This window comes from Spermophilus citellus (assembly GCF_964194105.1).
Source record: "Spermophilus citellus genome assembly, contig: SCAFFOLD_130, whole genome shotgun sequence".
In the NCBI taxonomy this organism is placed as follows: domain Eukaryota; kingdom Metazoa; phylum Chordata; class Mammalia; order Rodentia; family Sciuridae; genus Spermophilus; species Spermophilus citellus.
The window spans coordinates 328,538-347,879 of NW_027672818.1; the positions used below are offsets into that span (position 1 = coordinate 328,538).

Sequence of the window (19,342 nt, forward strand, 5' to 3'; positions counted from 1 at the left end):
ATTAGGGCAGCTAAAACTTGGGGGGATCCTCCTGGAGTGTTCTGAAGACTCCAGCGGATGCTGAGCTTTGGTTTGGGCTTTAATGGAGTCCTTACTCTTTGATGACCAACCCCATCAAAAAGGAGCCTGCAATGGGCCCTGCCACCAGAGTATTCACGTTTCCCAAGCACAGACAGGTGAGGCTCAGGGAATGATAAATGACTTGAGCTGATGGCTCAGTTGGTCACCAGATCTGTTGGCGACCAGCCTCCAATAAGTCCAGCCTCCATTAGGCTACTTTTAGAACAGTTACCAGGTCACTCAACCGCCCTACACAAGTCCCACGAAACAGGTCATTACCATACCCCCGCCCCTTGAAAGTGAAACCACCTTCTGGATAAAAATGTTCAGCATCCCCCTTCCCAACACACCAGAGGACGCGCAGCGGCAGGGCCATGGCGCAGAAGCAGCAGCTTCCGGCTACCCCAAAGCCTCTGGACCTTTTCACTGGGGAGCCAGAGCGACTCAAACACCTGGGACTCCAGGTTTTGTTCATGACTTTGGTGAATCTGGAAAATGGGACTAATAATGTCTGCCTTTGCAAAAACAAACTCAACAGTTTCTAAGTAGCATGTAAACTGGGAATCAATATAAATGGGTGTGGGTAATTCATACAGATGGAGAATTTGCTTCATTGGGACAAACAGGCAGGTTCCTCATAAGTACTAGGAGATCATCTTTTGAGAGCTGCCCTAACCTGGTCCTGCCTCATGTCCCTCTGTCCGCTGCCTAATTCGTCAAATTCCCCTTGGAAAAGCACCAACAGGGAGATCCAGGGGTTTCAGTATCACCTCTCCTGTCCCTCACTCACCTTCCTCTCAAGCTCAGCACCTTCCTATGACAAGAACGAGGGCACCATGCTTTTTTAAATTTTATTTTACATGATTTGGCAACAAAAAAATTTGCAACCCAAATACTCATGTTTATCATGTGCTTAGGTATCTTTATACATTAAATATTAAATATTCCCTTTTCTAGGCAAGAATACTTTCAAGTAGAATTCTAATGTTTCCTTCTCTCACCCAGTGGAGGCCCCTGCTCCAGCAATGGGTTGAGAACTTTGTGGGGAACATGTCTTCCTGGCCCTGAGCCCAGGGTGCAGAATGGGGGGCATGAAGCTAGGTACCCAGCCACTAAGGAGAGGCTGCAGGCCCTGGCACATTCTTAAGTGTGACATTTGGTCTAGGAAGTTGACTTCAAATTGTGTCATATATCACAAATTCTTTCAAAGTCTGTGTGACCTGAGATTTCTAGATGTGGGAGAGGGAGGAAAGAGGAAATGACAAGTGGCCCACAGCCAGTGAGAGACCCAATACACCCTCCTCTTGGTGTTATCACAAGAGTGACCACCATCCCAAAGAAGGGACCCTTAGCCCTGGCCTGGCTGAGCTTCCTGGGGGATGTTCATTGGTTCGGGGATGACAGAGGTCCAAACTGGAAGGGACACTGTACCCCATGGCCTCAATTCATAGCTGAATTCATAAGCTCAGAAAGACCATAGCCCTGTGATGCACAGCTCAAGAGGGCTAGGAGAAGTGTCAGGACATACCTGTATTTCCCAATCCTTCCCCTATTCCTAACCTGCTACTTTCTGGGAAGAGAGGCCAAGGAGGTACCTGTGACCTCAACACAAACCACTCAATGGAGAACTTGGGATAGGAACCACAGGCCACAGTAGAGGTACCACCATACTGGCAAGGGCCACCCCCAGAGAGGGCCACAGGTTATCCACACCTACCCACTCAAGATTCACCTGGGGTGACACCCTGCTCCTTCCTCAGACAAAAGGAAGGACCAGCCAGGGATGACTGGCAGGGTAAGGACAGACAGAATCACAGACAAGCCAGTGTCAGGCCCTCCCTCCCTTCAGCAGCACACTTGCCCAGGCAGGAGGGTGGCGGGACCCTGGCAGGACCCCGAGGAGCCTCCAGGCTCCAAGCTCAACTGTCCTGGAGCTGGTATACAAGTACTGTCAAAGTTATTGGCAGGCTGGGCTGATTTTGCCCAAAGCTTTCACATTTGCAGGTTCCATGAAACCGCAGGACCAATGTCCTTGGCCCCAGGGAGTCCTATGGAAACTTGACCTACTGGGCTTGCTGAGGCTGAAACTCTAGATCCAGGGAGGGCCTGAAGCCAACCAACAGCCCTGCCTCAGTGTAAAATCCCAAGACCAGTGGGGTCCAGGGCCCCAGCTTTTATCCTGGAAGAATCTCTTTCCCCAGGGCTATAACTACTGCCCCTTCCAAATCTCACCTCAAAGTCCCCTATGCCTCCTCCCTCAGGCCTAGCTCCAATCCTGGGGCTTGAGCACCTTGCTAAGCCTCCTGACTGATGGCTTTGGGGCCTGGTTCACACTTTTGCTGGGACCCCAGTTTTCACTGGTAATTACCAAAGCTGAGTCTCCCCTTGATACTTAGAAAGGTGGAGAATCAAAGAGTCAATGTGGCAAAGCCCCATGTGCCCCCTCTGCCAGTGAGGAGAGAGTCTTCAGGGGAAGCAGGGAAAATAAAGGGACCAGACAGCTGCCAAATGCTGTGGTGGCTAGGGGTGACACCCAGCTGGCAGCTCAGCATCCCAGCCAAGAGCCCATGGTCTTTGCAAGCCCAGGCAACTAGTTTCAAGAACATCTGGCCCAGAAATGCCATCTTCTTCTTTCCATCTTCTTTATAACAGCCAAGGAGGCACCACTCCAACCCAGCCCAGACAGCCCACCATCCCAGCCACCACCCTCCTGCCTTTGTGACGTCAGAGACTGGTTGGGCGTGGCTGCGCATGGACATTTCTAGATGAGGCCACTGTGTGTCAAGAGCTTCAATGGCAGAGGTATTGGTCTCCTGAACAAAAAGTCCAAAAGGAAAAGTCCTTTGGAGCAGCTTGGCACTGAGAGGGGCAGAAGTGAGATCCCACACTTCTACCCTGACATTTTATACCTAATTTCTTCATGATACAATGAAGTGGCGGAAGCGGTGGTAGCCGTCCACCCAAGGCAGCCCTCGGCCAGGCTCAGATAGGGACTGGAACCATCCCACATACTGCCTTGAGAAGCAGAACCACAGGGTCACGGACCTCTTGTGCCTCTGAAAACTCAAGACAATCCATCCAGCACCCAAGGGAGGGACCTGAGGGTGAATCTGCAGAGGCCCCACCCTCCTTATACCTAGAGCCCATCCAAGCCCACCTAGAAGCAAACACCAGTCCCCAGAGCTTTAGGCTGACAGGAGGCTGGGGGCCTCCTCAAAACCTTGTCTCTGCAAACATCATAAATTCGAAGAGCACTTCTCCAGGCCAAGCTAAGGCAAGGCCCTTCCACTCACCCCTCAAGCCCCTTCATCCTGTAGAGTGCCACAGAACGGGGCCTGCAATCGTGTGCTGGAGAGAACACATTCCTAAGGCTGGCTCCACCCCGGACAAAGTTACTTTACCACCTGAGCCTCCATTTCCTCAGGGGTAAAATAGGGATAGCAACATGCTCTTTCCAGGGTGAACAAGACTCCTCTCCCTCTCTCCAGGCTGTCTGCCTCCAGAGTAAAAGGCTTGGCCCTTTCCCGAGGTCAGTCAATATCAGTCACATATATAACAGGGCACTGGGGAGAAATGGGGCGAAGAAAGGTCATCTGACCCATGACCTCTGACCCTCCCCAATATGCCTCTCCCACAGCTCCTAGGGAATACAGTTCCCTTGCTCTTTGGTGTTGAGGCAGATTTGGGGGAAAGAGTCCTGCCAGTCTGCCAGGGTTCCAGTCCTAAAACAAGAATGGGGACATACATAGAGGGGTTTCCACCCCATTCCCTGTTTGCTATCCCCCCAGCTGCTCTCTTAGGGTCCCCTCCAATGCCAAAGAGGGTCAGAGGCTACCCTAGGCTCCTCCCATCACCATTGTATCCAGCAGCCTGGAAAGACCAACCCAACTCTTCCTTGTCAAACTGCTTCCCTGAGCCTCATTTTCAAAGGAGTGACACCTCTGTGTGGCTATAAAGAGCCTACGTGATTGTGACCATCTCTGCCTCCCACAGTAGCTACCTTCCAACAGATACACACATCCATATCCATGGAACACGGAACAAACTAGATGCAGCTCACTGGCTCCCACAGACTCACACGGGGCCCCTGGAGCTCCTCCTCTTCAGCCGGTAGCCCACCTAGTCCCTTGGAAATCCCTAGCTTGGACTCCCAAGTACCAGGACTAGCCACTGAGCTCTGTCTACTTCTCCACACATGGCTTCCCCAGATGTGCACTTCCAAGACAGTTTTCCTGACAATCTCACCAAAGGCCCTTTTCCCTACATCCTGAGGGATGCAGGACACTGTGGCCTACAAGGAAGGAGAGGGACAACTAGGTTCATCCTACTTCTCCTGCCCTCCTCCTCCTACCCCTCTGCCTTGGCTGCTTGTCTTATCATCCCTGGCCAGGTTGAAGGTGGTGAGGGGTGAACAACAGAGCTGAGATATGGGTCCAGCTTGAGCCAGGAGTCAGGAACATCTCCTGGGCTGTCCATTTCCCTCAAACTGTCAGCTGCAAGAACGAAAGCAGTCTCCATTAAGCCAAGAGGGCTGGCGGGCTTTGGAGAGAGCAGGACTGCAATTCCTCCTGGCTTTGCAGCCCCATCACACTGGGCTGAAGCAAGAGAGAGCTGACGCTAGGAGTGCAGCACCAAAGGCACATTCAGCCCCTCTTGCTTGAGTCCTTTGGAGAGGTAAAGAGCCACCCCAAATGCTTTCCTCAGACCTGGCCAGCACTTCGGGGCAAACCTCTCTCAGCATCCTACCCATTCCTGGAGGTTCCCAGGGGATGGGAACCTTGAGGAGAAATAAAGGAGAACCATCTCTGAACATCCCAGAGCATCCACACCCTTCTGTAGGGTGGCAGAATTGGAAGGGGGAGAGGTCACCTGGCCAAGGAATAAAAGAAAGGATGGGCAGTTTCACAGGTCTCTAAGCTCTTGCTTCCTCCCCTTCCTATGCTTCTGTTCCCTATCTCTACTAAAGAAAAATAAGAGCAGGTCACCACAGGTCTCAGATGGGGCAGAACCAGGCAAATGCCAAGCAGAGTTCAATTTTCCACATAAACAGATCCGCACCATGCTAGAAGAAACCCCCTTCCCAAAACACACGTCCTCCCTTCATCATCCTGACTGGGAATTATCCAGAGCAGTCATCAAAGCCCAAGCAGAGAAAGGGATCTGTAGGCGCCCAGATGCAGATGAGGGTGGGAAAAGGGGGTGTCCTCAGAAATGCCCAAAATGGGGCTGGAGAGGGCCGGCTGGCGCCAGGGAAAGGGAAGAGGTAGGCGTCCATGACGGCCTGGACACGTCCAAAGTCTCCCCATGAGCAACCAGCTCCCAACTTGTTTACTTGTCAGCGTGTTTTGCTGTCTCAAAAGGAAATAGTTAAAACGTCTCTCGGCTGGATCGCAAGCAGTCCCTATCTGTCACCTTCCCTCCCGGCTAAGCGCTGCCTGCGCCGCCGCTATCGCTGCCGCCGCCTCTACCAGGAAATCGAGCCTCGTCTACTTTATTCCACTTGAGCGTGGCCAAACTGTTGCTATTTAGTGGGGGGCAAAGAACCCAATTCGCACCCTCGAAATGAGCCTACAGCGGGTGGGGTGGGGGTGGGGGCGGGAGCTGAGCCCCCCAAGCCCTGGGCCCGCTCTAGGGTCCTCCCAGAGGTACACACAAGCATCACCGAATCACACCTCGCCAGGGCCAGAGTCACCTGGAATACGCAGCCTGAGAGCATCTCCGGAGCCAGAGCGAGCCTGACGCGCGCCCGGTGGGCAGCGGGTAGTGGCGAGCTGGGGCGGGCGTAGGGCCGGCTCCCGGGCCGCGGGCGGGCGAAAGGGAGACACCGAGCGAGGGGGAGGCGGGCTGGGGAGCGGCCGCCTGACTTACATGGAAGTGATATTCCTTGAGATGTCCGTGATGTTGATGCTGGCGTTCCCATTGCTGTTCCCTGAATCCTGCCCTTCCAGGAGGGGGAAGAGGTTCCCATCGTCCGGCCGCCGGCAATTGATCTCAGTCTTGCTGCAGACACAATTTGCAGGGCAAGCCAGCACGGAGCCCACATAGTCCAGCCAGACGCTTCCCAGCAAGAAAATCCGCCAGAAACTACACTTGGCTGGGCAAAGAGAGACATCCATCTCCGATCGCTGCTTCTAAAAAAGAGGAGGAGGAGAGGAGAGGGGGGTGGGGTGGGGGGAGTGGGGAGAGCAGGGGGGGAAGGAAACAAAGACAGCGAGGGAGGGGGGAAGGGGGAGGGGGGCCTCTGCCTTTGAAACTCAGAGCGATCAGATGCAAAATCCTTCAGCGTCTGAAACCATCGCGGCCACCGCCGCCGCCGCCGCCGCCGCCGCCGGGTGGGAGCCGCGGGGAGCGCCTAGTGGCGCGGTCTGCCGGGCATGGTGGCCGGCTCGGCGCTCGCCGGCTTGTCGGGTCCAGGGGCTCTGGAAGCGAGGCGCGCTCTCCGACTCCGAGACTTTGCCGGGTTGCAACAGACGGTGGGAAGGCAATAATAATAATAATAAAAAGGGGGGGAAAAAAAAAGGAAAAATGGTGCTAAAGTCACCAAGTCCCACCTACTGGGCAGAATTAAAACGGACACACCTGCAAAACACACACATAGTCACATATACACACACCCAGTGCTGGAGGAAGAAGGAGGAAGATGCAGTCGTAGCTGCAGCAGCCACCGCGAATGGCTCGCTGCGCGCCTGCAGAAATGTACAAGTGCTCCGAGCCTTCGCTCCCTCCCTCCCTCCCTCCCTCCTCCCCTCCCTCGTCGTGGCCTCCTCCCCTGCCCCTGGCACGGGCTGGGAGCGGCAGAAGAGCGGAATCTCCCCCCTCCCTCCCCTCCCCACACCCCTCTCCCAACCCCCCCCACCCGGTCCTCTCCCTCCTCCTTCCCCACCCACCCACCCACTCGCATGCTGGGGAAGTGATGGCCAGATTGTGTGTATGCGTATACCCGCGTATGCTTGTGTGACTATGCACACTGCGTTCGCGTGCCTGTGAGTATGTGCGTGCAACCAGAGCCTGGAGCCGAATTCTGCCCCGTCCACCGCCCTGATAGCCTCTCCAACTCTGAGGTGATGGATCACACACCTTCTGGCCTGGGGTAAGAAGGACTCAAAGAGATCTTCCCTGCCACGCGGAGCTGCTTATGTCTCTGGCGGCTGTGACTGGAGAAGGCGAGCGGCAGCGGCCCCCCATAGCTAGCACCCAGGGCTTGGCCCGGGGCTGCGGGGGACCAGCTCGGGCGGCGCTGCTGGGCCTCGTGCTGTACCTGGTGCGTGCAGGACCGTTGGTGGCGTGGCTGGCCGTTGGGGCTACCACGGTCTGGTGGCGACTGAGCCGCGAGCCCCGTGGCCCACGCGCCGCGCCGTCGCCGTCATTCGTTCGCATCCAGCAGAGGCAACGAACACTGCTCGTCTCGCCTCTGGCCAACGCGGCAGCAAACGGAAAGCTCCTAGAGCCTCGGACTCTGTTCAAAGGACTCAAACCCGCCCAACTGCTCCTCATGGGCAGCTACCTTGTTAAGCCCGGCTTTCCGCAGCCTGCCACCGCGCAGGAGGGCAGGGACCTGAAGGAGCGGCCTGTCCGCCGCCTGCCCACCCGCTCCTCGCCACCTACATCTGCGGCCCAGCGGGTCCCGCAGCGCGGTTACCCCCCTCTCCCGACCCCTTTCCACCGACCCCCCAGGAGGTCTATGCATAGGGATTATGGGACTTTAGCCAATCCCTTTGTGATAGCTCCTCCAAGACGCCATCCAATTCAGCAGGCCCAGTATTCCATGCTAGGGGTACTGCCCACGGTGTGCTGGAATGGTTGTCAGAAGAAGGCTGTACTTTCGGTTCGGAACTCCAAGATGGTGTGCAGCCCAGGGACTGTGAGGATTGCCCCTCCGGATAGCAGGTTAACTCGTCGTCTCCTACCAGGGCGGTTAATCAACTCAACCCTGCCCTCACCATCTGGTAATGTCCCAGACTCATGTGCAAAGGAGAATGATCTCAGAGAGGGGAAGAAAAGGATCCCGGAGGAAGACGACCACTTACTTGTGGATGGTCAGGAGAATAAGAGGAGATGCCAGGATAGCAGTAGGAGTGGCCAGTCTCCATCTGGGCCCCTGGTGGCCAATGGAGTCTCCACTTCTTCTGTGCCTAACTCTGGGTCTCTGAAAAGAGTGCTCCCTTCCCAGAGCTCAGGAGAACATTCGAGTAAGCGATCTTGTACCTCGCGGGTTAGCTCCCTGACAAGCACGTGTGGCATCCGTTTTTCTGGCCGCAATGCGATTGCCAGTTCTTACAGTTCTACCAGAGGCATCCCTCTCCAGCAGCTGTGGAAGAGGAGTGGCTCCATTTCCTCTCCCTTCTCTAGCCCAACTTCCTCCCCAGAGAGGCCAGCCAAGAAAGCCAGAGAAGAGGAGCCATGTCAGCATTCCAGATCTTCGATTCCTCAGGTGGCCAACAAGGAGTCCCAGGGCCAGAGGGCTGTGGACACTCCCACTCAGAAGCAGCCGAACTCCGGGGCTTCCCCATCTACACCGGGCAGCTCCAGACAGCGGAAACGGAAGATTCCGCTGCTGCCCAGGCGTGAGAACCAACTGACCTTGCCTTCACCACCTCAGCTTGGTTATCCCATCACGGCTGAGGACTTCGACCTGGAGAAGAAAGCTTCGCTCCAGTGGCTGAACAAGGTCTTAGAGGACAAGACTGATGTTCCTCCGAAGTTGGTCAGTGAGAAGCCACCCGACACTCAGCCTTCTTTCACCCTGCCTGCTGCGAGTACCACTTCCTCAGCAGCCTCCTGGCCAGCCGTAGGCACTAGCCTGAAGAAGGCGCCGAGTGTCCCAGGGCCATCCCTCCCAGAACCTTCACCTCTGAAGACACCCAGTCTTCTGGACTCTCTTGGCTCTTTACCATCAGGGCCCCAGCCAGAAACCTCTTCAGACTCAAAACCCACAGCCACTTTTTTGGGACTGGACCTTGCTTCCTCCACAGCACCAGTCGCTGACACCAAGACACCTCCAGCCCTTCAGGCTGACACATCTACCCCCTCCCCCATGCAAGGAGTGCTGTTTGGGGGCATGTCAAAGAGCGAGACCTCTGACCCTTCCTCCCCAGGTGCCCTAGCCATGTCTTCTGCTTCTCCCACCTTCAAGCCTATTTTTGCAATGGCACCTAAAAGTGAGAGTGAAGGCCCCTTGCCATCCAGTCTAGCCAAACTCCCCACGATGACCAGCACTGCCACCTCAATTTGCAAGCCCATCTTTGGTGACCTAGGGCCACCTGTGGCTGTGCCCTTGTCTGCTCCCTTTTCCTTTAAGCCAACAACTGCTGTGACGGCTGCTGCAGCCCCAGCTGCCCCTCTGTTTGCTGGCCTGGCCACTGCCACCTCTGTCGTGGCTTCCACCACCACCACCACCACCACCACCACCACTAGTGTGTCCAAATCTGCTTTTGGCTTTGGGGTCAACAGTGTGGCCAGTACTGGGAGCAGCACAACTAGCAGCATGACTTCCGCCTCTCAGCTCTTCCCCTTTGGGGTGCCCTCTGCTTCTGTCACCAGCTCTGCCAGGGCCATGGGCTCTGAATTCCAGTTTGGCAGGGCCCCCATCATGCAGACATCCACAGCAGTGACCACCTTTGGCCAGTCTCTGCCTGGTGCTGTTCAGATGGCAACCAGCAGCAGCAGCAGCAGCATTGCTGGCTTCCGTGGCTCCCTCACAACCTCAGCCCTGGCCGCCACCTGCCAGCCTACACTGACTTTCAGTAACACAACCACTCCTGCATTCAATATTCCCTTTGGCTTGAGTGCCAAGCACCCCATCGCAGCATACCCAGTAGTCATCCCCCAGCCCAAATTTGGGGCTGCCAATGGGCAGCAGCAGAGGTCCACCAAGCCAGCCCTAACCCCAAGCTTTGGCAGCCCTTTTCCTTTTGGGAACTCTGGGGCCCCTGCCCCATCTGTAGCACCAGTGCTGACGCCAATGTCAGCGCCGGCGTCAGCACTGGCCCAGCTGGCCCAGCCGGCCTTTGGCAGCTCAGCGCAGACAGGTTTTGGCTTGAAAACCACAGCCTCAGCCTTCAGCGTCCCTGCCAGCACAAAGAAAGCCTTTGGTGTAGCCACCACCTCTGGCTTCAGAGCTACCACCCACACCACTAGCAGTGGGACCAGTAGCTCAGTGTTTGGCAGCTCAACTTCGTCCCCTTTCATGTTTGGGGGACCTGTAGCCCCAAGTGTTGGACTCAGTGTGGCTGCCCCAGACACCAACTCCACCTCTGGGGCATTCAATTTTGGACCTGGACAGAGTGGTACCACAGGCACCACCACCCCCTTTGTGGGGGTCTTAAGTCAGAATGTCCTGGGGATTCCCAGCCAGGGAACACCATTTGCCTTTAATGTGGCCAGCACATCTGAGAGCAAACCTGTGTATGGAAGCATCTCCACACCTACGTTTGGGCGGAGCACCCTAACCGCTGGAGTGGGCACAGCAGGCAACAGCCTTTCCTTTGGGGTGTCCTCTATACCCACCCAAGGCTTTGTTGGAGTTGGGTCCTTTGGATCAACAGCCCCTTCATTTTCCATTGGTGCGGGACCCAAGACCCCAGGTGCTCGACCCAAGACCTCAGGTGCTCGACCAAGACTGCAGGCCCGAAGGCAGCACACCCGTAAGAAATAGCTTCTGTCCCTGTCCCCATCTCCATTCCCCTGTCCCCATCTCCATTCCCCTGTCCCCATCTTCATTCCCTTGTCCTCATCTTCATTCCCTTGTCTCCATCTCCATTCCCCTGTCCCCACCCCATTCCCCTGTCCCCCTCCGCATTCCCTTGTCCTAGCCCAAATCTAGACCTCAGCACAAAACTACCCTAGATGCTAAGAGCCACAGCCAAGTAAAGAGCCCAGGGGCTCTTTCCTTTCTGGAGGAAGCAGGCACTTCAGGGAGGAAGCAGGCAGTGGCAGGGCCGAAGCCTGATACCTGTACTTGAACAGTTGCACTGGTGTTGAGAGCCGCAGCCGAGTCAGGATGGTGTCTGGCGTTTTGCCAGGGGGAGTGGTTGAGAGGTGGCACCAGCGAGCCATTAGGATGGTGATGGTTGAGCTCTCCCAGAGTTCCTGGAGAGTTTGCGTGGGTGGCGTTAGCGTGGGTTCGAAGTTCGTTCCTGCTTGAATCTACAAGTGGCTCGTGACCTCCCGGTTATTTGTGCCCAGCCAGGCTGCAGGGTGCAGCTGAAGAACTAAAGGAACATCTGTACATACTGTCAGCTCACTTCCCTGACTCAGTATGTCACTTAGTCAGGTGGCCTCCCTTCCCACCTTTTCTCCCAAGAGCCATCCTTGCCAGAGCATGCAATGCACACAACTTGAATCTCTGTTGCATTTGGTGGGATTGGATAAAATGAATAATTTTCATTCACAAGCGGGGAGGTCTTTTGGATCAGCAGTCCCCGTCTCCACTTCACATTATTTATAAAATAAGAATTATATTTATATAACATGGGCAAAAGGGACTCCAGTCCCTCAAGAAAGCTGTCTGGGACAGCACTTGAGCCCTTTCTTTACACAGAGATCACCCAACTGTGCAGCTAATTCCTGATCACCGGCATTCATACTTACCACTTCAATGAACCAAGATGGAAGGAATTTAAAAGCTTAAATACAAAAATGAATTTTTACTTTGTTAAAATATTTTAGCACATGATTCTTCTAAAGAGGATGGGCATGGCAGCAGTTTTACTTGCTTGGCTGGGTTATAAGAAGTGGTTCTCTTCCTCTGGTCTTTTTGCCTGGGAAACCCCAGTGGGTGTTGCTTGGGCTGCCCCCTTTCGCCCTGCCAAGTCCGAGTCAAGTCTTATCTTCATCCCTCTGCCAGTTTGGCCCCTAAAAACTTGGTGGCTCAAGGCTGTCAGGCTGGCAGAGCTGGGAGTGACAGAAGGTCCTGGAGAGGGCAGGATGCCTCCAACTGCCCTCAGCCGCCGTCTCTACCTGCTGGCCTCGCTGCCCATTGTCTGCCTCTCCTCTTTGGGAGGAGTATGAATTCCTATGCCTAAATTTTAAAAAAATATTTACACTTAAAATTTTAACAAAAATTCATTTTTTAATTTAAGCTAAATTGCCTTTTAAATTCCTCCAAGCTTGGTTCATTGAGGTGACTAAGTATGATTGCTGGTGACCAGGAACTAGCTGCATAGTTAGGTGATGCCTGTGTGGTGAAGGGGCTCAAGCGCTGTCCCCAGGCAGCTTTCCTGAGGGAGTGGAGCTCCTTCTGGCTGTGTTATATAATTCTTATAAATAATGTAATGGAGCTGTATCCTTTTGTGACTAAGGTTGAATATCTTGTGACAGGGGACTCCCACCCCAAGAACAGTGGGGCACCTGTGTTAGCCTGGCTCTGTGCCAGGCTGAAAAAAGAACTGAGACCCAAGAACCAAATTCCTGTTAGGGTTGGAGGGGTAAGAGTGGGCCACATGTTTAAAAATGAAGCTTCTACCTATGCCTGATGTAAAGTGGATCCTCTTAAATTTATGGGCTAGTTCACCTCAGCTCTACGGTCAGGCCACTCGGCCCAGGAACACCTTGGTGGGGAGGCGGGCTGGTACCACCTGGGTGTGGGTATGTATATATGTATATGTTTGTGCATTGGACAGAACAGGAGGCTGAGTTTTTCCATTATAAATAAAAATTTAAGTCCTGTTGAATCTAGTTGGACTTTTTAGTATGAATGTGAGATTTTCCTTCTTGCTCATGTCATTAAGAATAATTTTTTTTTTTTTTTTTAAAAAAGGACCTTGAAGGCCTGGAGTGAGGGGCAGGACTGTGGACCCTGCCCCTACATCCTGGAAAAGCTCGTTCAATCCAGACTCTGGGGAGATATGTACCAGGTTTCCCAACAGCATACACAGCAGTGGAACTTTCTGAACACCATGCCACTATGTGGTCTGAATGAGGTGTCCCTTTATCTTTCCTCCAGGATTGCCACTCTGTCAAAGACCTTTAGGTGTCATTACAGGTATTACATCTACTAGAACTGTCAGGTGCAGTGCTGCAAAGTGCCTGGAAAAGCACCTGGCACGTAGTAGGCGTGCAAGATGTACTTGTTAAAGGAATAAACTTTTGCTTTATTTATGCCTCACACTCGCCCCAAAAGAAAGACAGCTCTGTCTTAGGAATTTGCCAGGGAAGAAGCTAAGGTATAGAAGCTCAGTAACTCACACCAGGTCACTGAGCTTGTGAGGGATGGAGCTGGGGCTAGTATCCATGTCCTTCTCACTCCAGAGCTCATCCCATCTTCATCCCAACATTATAGCATTTTAAACCATAATAAGAGGTATCATCTTAAACTTGGGGGTTGTAACGGATTACATAAAATACAATGTAAATCTGAACAGAATGAATTGCTGTGGCCAGGATCAGTCAAAGGAAAGAGGCCTAGTGGGAACTAGAAGAGGGGAGAAAGAATGGACAGGGATTTCAAAGAGCCCCAATTCATTTTTTAATTTAAGCTAAATTGCCTTTTAAATTCCTCCAAGCTTGGTTCATTGAGGTGACTAAGTATGATTGCTGGTGACCAGGAACTAGCTGCATAGAAGAGAGGCCCTTCTCCAGTAGCCACAGCTATGCCTCATTAGGACACAAGGACATAAAACCCCTTAGGGCCAGGAACCCTCTTTCAATAAGACCTGGATCTGGTAGAACAGTGGCAATAGTACAGAAGCTGAGCCACTTTTGAATGAAGGAAGATTCCCCTTCCCCCTGGCTACTGGCCAAGGCAAGACTTGCCGGTGGCCCTTCATGATCTGGGACCTTGATCCTGCCCCACCCCTCCACTGCCCAGACACTCCATGGCAAATCAGCCACTGCCATTCTGGTGCATATAGAAAGTTTAGACATCAGGAACAGGTTTCCTTGGGGTCTGATCCCCTTTGACCTCTAGCTCACCTGGGTGGGACCTGGTGCTACCACTCAGGCCAGTGCCTCTGAAATCCAGCCACCTCTATCTATGCCTTACATTCCTCTGCTTTTCAGCTCAGGCCTTTTGTCCCTCCTGGACATTCCTGTCAGTCCCTAAGAGCTCACGCCAGCCCCTCCACTGCTGAACCCCAAGCAAAATCCCTGGCCCTTCCCCCAGAGCAGAGCTGCTCAAACCACTGCAGAGGGGTCAGGCTCTCCTGGCCATGGGGAGATCATTATTTTAGAATGTGCCCGCACCTTGAGGAAGTGTCAGGGCACAGAGCAGAGTGAAAATAACAAACCAACACCACCCGACAACGAACGCCACACAACAGGGACCTGACAAATGAAGAAAATAACTTAAAGGGGGAAAAAAATGTTTAATGCTCTGAATCTTGACAGGGCCACAAGAGGTGAGACTGAAGTCTCCAAAGGGCGAGTTCTCCAAATTAGGACACTGTCCCTGTGGTACTGTGCTTGGCCCTCTTCCCTGTGTCAGGGGTCACCAGGCTAAGGCGTGCCAGTTTATTCAGAGGGCAGATGCTGGAGGTTCCATCTGGAGGGAGCAACACTTACAGGCCACGTGAAATGATCCGAAATGGGTCACCAGTCCCAGGGTTAGAGGGGGAGAAGATGTCAAGGAGAAAAGCCCAGTGGCACAGACAAAAGGGGAAGGTCAGGGCAGGAGAAGGGGTTGGACAGGGTTTAGAGAGAGGTTCCTGAGCCTAGGACAGCTTCTCCTACCCTTCTCATATCATGAGGGGTTTTGAAAGGGATGTCTGTCTTCACTGCCCATCTTCTACTCCTCCTGTTCTGGTAACAGTTTCCACTTCCCCTCCCAAGACCACCTCCCCCATGCTCAGTCCATGGTTTAGGGTGGTGTCCCAGGGTATTACATCCCCCACCATGTCAATAACTCATGGACTGGCTTGAGAGTAATGCCGGTGGAGAGAAAGAAACTTAGGGTCTGACCCCTTGGCAGAGGCAGGGCATAAGCTTCTTACTGGGCATAAGCTTCTTACTCCACCATGTGGAGACCCCCCCCCCCCAAAAAAAAGGGCAAGATCAATGGACAAAAAATTATGGGGTGAGAGAGAGTGAATGGCATTATTTGGACCCTTGGAGCCAGCTATACCTGACATTTCAGTTGCATAAGTTGGAAATTTTTATTTAGGTTTAAGCCACTCTGTGTTGATTTCTGTCACTTACAACCAGAAAGATTTTGATTCATCCAGATGCTCCAGGTCCATTAAAGAAGTCAAAACAGGATGTCATTCTGGCTGATGCCAACCAAGTTCAACCAAGGAAACAGAGAAGATTGTAGCTGGACAGAAGGTTTCCAGATTATTGCCAGAGCTGATGCCACAGGACATCCTGCAGGAAGCCAGAGGGACCAGTGACCAGGCAGTAAGGTGTCACTGCATCATGGCATGTTTCTGCTTCCTGGTGGCCAGAGAGACATACTTGATGGCAGTCCATACTATATACCAGGGATAGACACAAAGCTCAACATGCCTCCTCCCAACCATAGCCTTTCACGAGGGCCAGGGGTCCAGTCCCACGTGGTACAAGTGGCCTCTCCCTCTGGTGCACTTGCCTGTAAAACTTGGGTAGAGACAGAAACTTCTGATCCCACCCTGCTTTGCGCAACTGTGACTTCTGTGCTTACTCTATCACCCCACTAAGTGATGATCTCTCTATTGTCGGTTTAATATAATGGACTTGTGAGAAAGTTTTATTTTGTTTTGTTAGAGAAAATGATTCTGCTTACACCTTTCAAATTTAAGAACCAGTCACTTTTTAGGCCACGATTAACCATGTACAGGACAGGAGGTCCGGCTCAGCTCTGTTTACTGGCACATCTCCACCTTACAATAGGATTTCTTGACCCTATGGCCCCACTGTAGGCAACATAGCTTTTTTTTTTTTAAAGTTATGGTCATATACACATAGCATGCAGTTTACCATTGTGACCATATGTGAGTTTACAGCTGAGTGGCTCAACTACTATCACATTATTGTGCAATCCAACTCCATTGTCCATTTTCAGAACATTTTTATTTTGCAAAACTGAAACTTCATACCCATTAAATAATCCCTCATTCCTTCCCCCCACAACTCCTGGCAACCACTATTCTACTTTGCAACTCTCATAAATGTGACTATGCCATGAGTAGAATCATAAGCATTTGTCCTTTAGCGATTGGATGATTTAACTCAGCATAATGCCTTCAAGATTTACCTAAGCAACCCAGCTTTGAGACATTTTGTGTGTGTACCCACTAACTGTGGCACTCGGTTCTTTACTGAAATGGTCATTCATCTGCTTCATTTCATACCTGGGAAAGGGGAAGTTCAGAGATACAGTGTTTTGAAATGCAGGCCCAGCACCCTATCAGCAGATTTGAATTATTTAATATTCCTGGAATTGAGCTACTTGTTCCTCATGCATCTGGAACTCCCTCTTGAAATCCTTCTCTGACAAGCAACAAGGAGTAAGATGATGACTCCATCCCATAAAAAAAAAAATGATAGAGGAAGACTGTCATAAGACCCAATGAATAATATGGTTACCTATTGATTTGCTTTTCTTGTCTCACATTTCCAAACAACCTCATAAGTCTGGAAGTAGGTGATTTCAGAGGAGGTATCATAAGAGGGTTTGTGATGCTTCTCCCAGGCTCAGAAAATAAAACTTTATTAAAGTGAATTCATGGGCCTTAAAGAGAATTGAGCATTTGTTTTTAAGACTCTTACCAAAAATAGGGACACAGGTGTACCCATGGGCACGGTCATGCATATATGTCATCAGGTGGAACCTGATCCTCTTCTGAAATTTTTCCAGACCAACCAATCTGCACTAATTCTTCTTTCTCTGTCATTTCTGGATTCTATGTGAGTTAGCTTCTATGTGGAGTTTGGAGCTTCTTCGTCTCACACCCAGAACTTTTCAGGTGTTTCTCCAGCTGTAACTCTGCATCTGAGACTTGCCCTCTGGCCCCAGGCATCACCCTCAACCAATTTTGTTCCCAGATGCTTCCAGTCCCAGCCTTGAAAACAAAAGGTCCAGGGAAGGGGAGTTTAAACTCCCTGGAGAGCTGGTTATCCCACTGTGACATATTTCATCTCATGGTAGACAAAAGGAAAACCTGGGACAAACATTTGGACACAAATGGACCAAGAATTCCAGCTCCTTGAAATCTTCTTCTGGTGCTGTCCAGGGAATCCCTATACCCTATCTCCTGTCCCTATAACAACATCCTTTGACCTAGCCAGGAAGTTAGGGACACAGAGTATATCTATACCAGTCTATTATGTAACAAACCCCATATCTAACATAGGTCGCATCACCTGGACCTCATAGAAAAGGTTAGACTTGAATAACTCAAGCCTTCAGGAAAACATGGATATTCCTCTGATTGAATGGTCAGGTTAGTTTTGCCCCATTAATATGAACAACAAAAGCCTGAATTAGGAATGCATTGAGAACCTCTGGCTTCATATTATGTAAGATATCACATATGTTGGCATACAGTTGTAATATTACCTTAATATATTTTTAGCATTTGTAGGGTTGTTTTGATAGCTCACTTTACATTGATATCAATTTTTGTGTTCTTGCTTTTTGTCTTGATTAGACTTGTTTGATTTTTATCAACTTTTAGCTGTATTATTTCTTTTCTATTTCATATATTTCTGTTCCTACTCTTATTTTTTCCTTCCTACTATCTAATTTGAAAATAATTTAATTGTTAATCTAGATCCTTTCTGAAAGAAGTACTTTAAATTATAAATGTTCATCTGAGTACTTTTTCATCCCAGAGAGTCTGATATTTTAACCTTTTATTATCATTAAGTTCAAAGCACTTTTTATTTACCTTTCTTGTGCTTTCTTCTTTGACCTGTGAGATATTTATAAGTGTGCCATTTAATTTTGAAGTGATTGTGATGGGGGGTGGTGAGGTACTATATACCTTAAGGTGATTGATTTCTAACGTAATAAATCATGCAGGAAACACAGTCTTCATGATTTCAAAATTTAAATAAAAGTAATGGAAATGCCTTTTATATTGATTATATTGGTTACCTACATGTCAAACCATCAAAACTGATCTAAGTTCATGATTCAAACATATGCATTTTATTGTACTTCAATTTTACCTCAATGAAGATATGAAAAAAAGTAAACTTTAAAATACCCAGTCAAGAAACACATGGGTAACTGGGTGATTTGGGTATAATACTCTTTTACTTGCTAGTGCCTCTTTTTGGCCCTCTCTTTAAGTATCTGTAGGCCAAGACCCCTCTTGATGACAGTCGTCTCTCTCTTGATGCCTTAATGTAGGAACCACTTAATAAATGGTAAATGAGTGAAGCGATGGCCAGGACCATTCTCTGACCTACTTGGCGGTTTCTGTCAGCAGCAGAACATCATGACAGAGGAAACAGGACGAAAATGTTAAACCACACTAACAGCTCCACCTCCCAAAAAGCTCCTGTGGCACTTAGGGGCAGGGCCATGTCTAAAGGAATTAAAACATTCAATAGCTCCAGGGCCAGATTAAGCCATTTTGAGGCTCAAAACTATGTTTTGCATCATCCAAAACAACACCAGAATGTATTTTCAGAGAAAGAACATTGGACATTTCTATCTAAACAGAAATTAAAGCTGCATATATATACAAAACATAGTGTATCAAAGCAGAAGAAAGGAGGGGGAGAGAGAAAGAGGAGAGGAGGTAAAGAAGAAATAGAAAATGGGGAAAGAGGAAGAAGAGAGGAGAAAGGAAAAAAGAAAAGTGGCCTGTCTGAAATTCCATCCTGGCTCTCTCCTGTGTGAAACTCATCCATGATATTTCCCTTTCTGATAGAGATAAGTCCAAACTTCTTTTTAGATATACAAAGTAGGCATCACTGATATTGAAATCTCTCTTATATCCAGTGTCTTCAGGTCCCTACAGAAAGGGCCAAGAAAAAGCCATCTCTAAAAAAGAAGAAAGAAAGAGAGGGAGGGAGGGAGGAAGAAAAAGTCATTCCCATGCACACTCATGGATCACCCTGAGACGTCTTCAGCTCACACAGCCCCCCTGTCACCCCTGAGTTGGAGGAATTCTCCAGGGCAAATACAGGGTTCCAGGAGCTATTTTCAAGTTTCTTAAAAAACCTAAATGGTTTCATATATTTTCTTGTGAACAAGCCTATTAAATTACCCACAGTTGTGGAGCGGGGCCCTGCGCTTACCTTTAATGCTACATTCCATTCATTTTGTTTTTGCCTGTCTCCCCCAAAAGAGTATGAGCGCCTTAAAACTGGGAATCATGTATTTGTCTGACATCACTTGTTTTTTTAATATCCTCAG

The 19,342-nt window shown here is 50.6% G+C and overlaps 1 protein-coding gene across 1 annotated transcript; it reads left to right on the forward strand.

The window, feature by feature from the left end:
• Nucleotides 1-6,327: 6,327 nt before the first annotated feature.
• Nucleotides 6,328-10,714, forward strand: LOC308640574 (nuclear envelope pore membrane protein POM 121C-like; the record flags this gene model as incomplete). The annotated part of the gene is made up of 2 exons (XM_081312430.1): nt 6,328-6,533; nt 7,156-10,714. The coding sequence occupies 2 exons, from the start codon at nt 6,328-6,330 to the stop codon at nt 10,712-10,714; spliced, it is 3,765 nt and encodes a 1,254-aa protein (XP_081168556.1).
• Between the last annotated feature and the right edge of the window lie 8,628 nt (nt 10,715-19,342).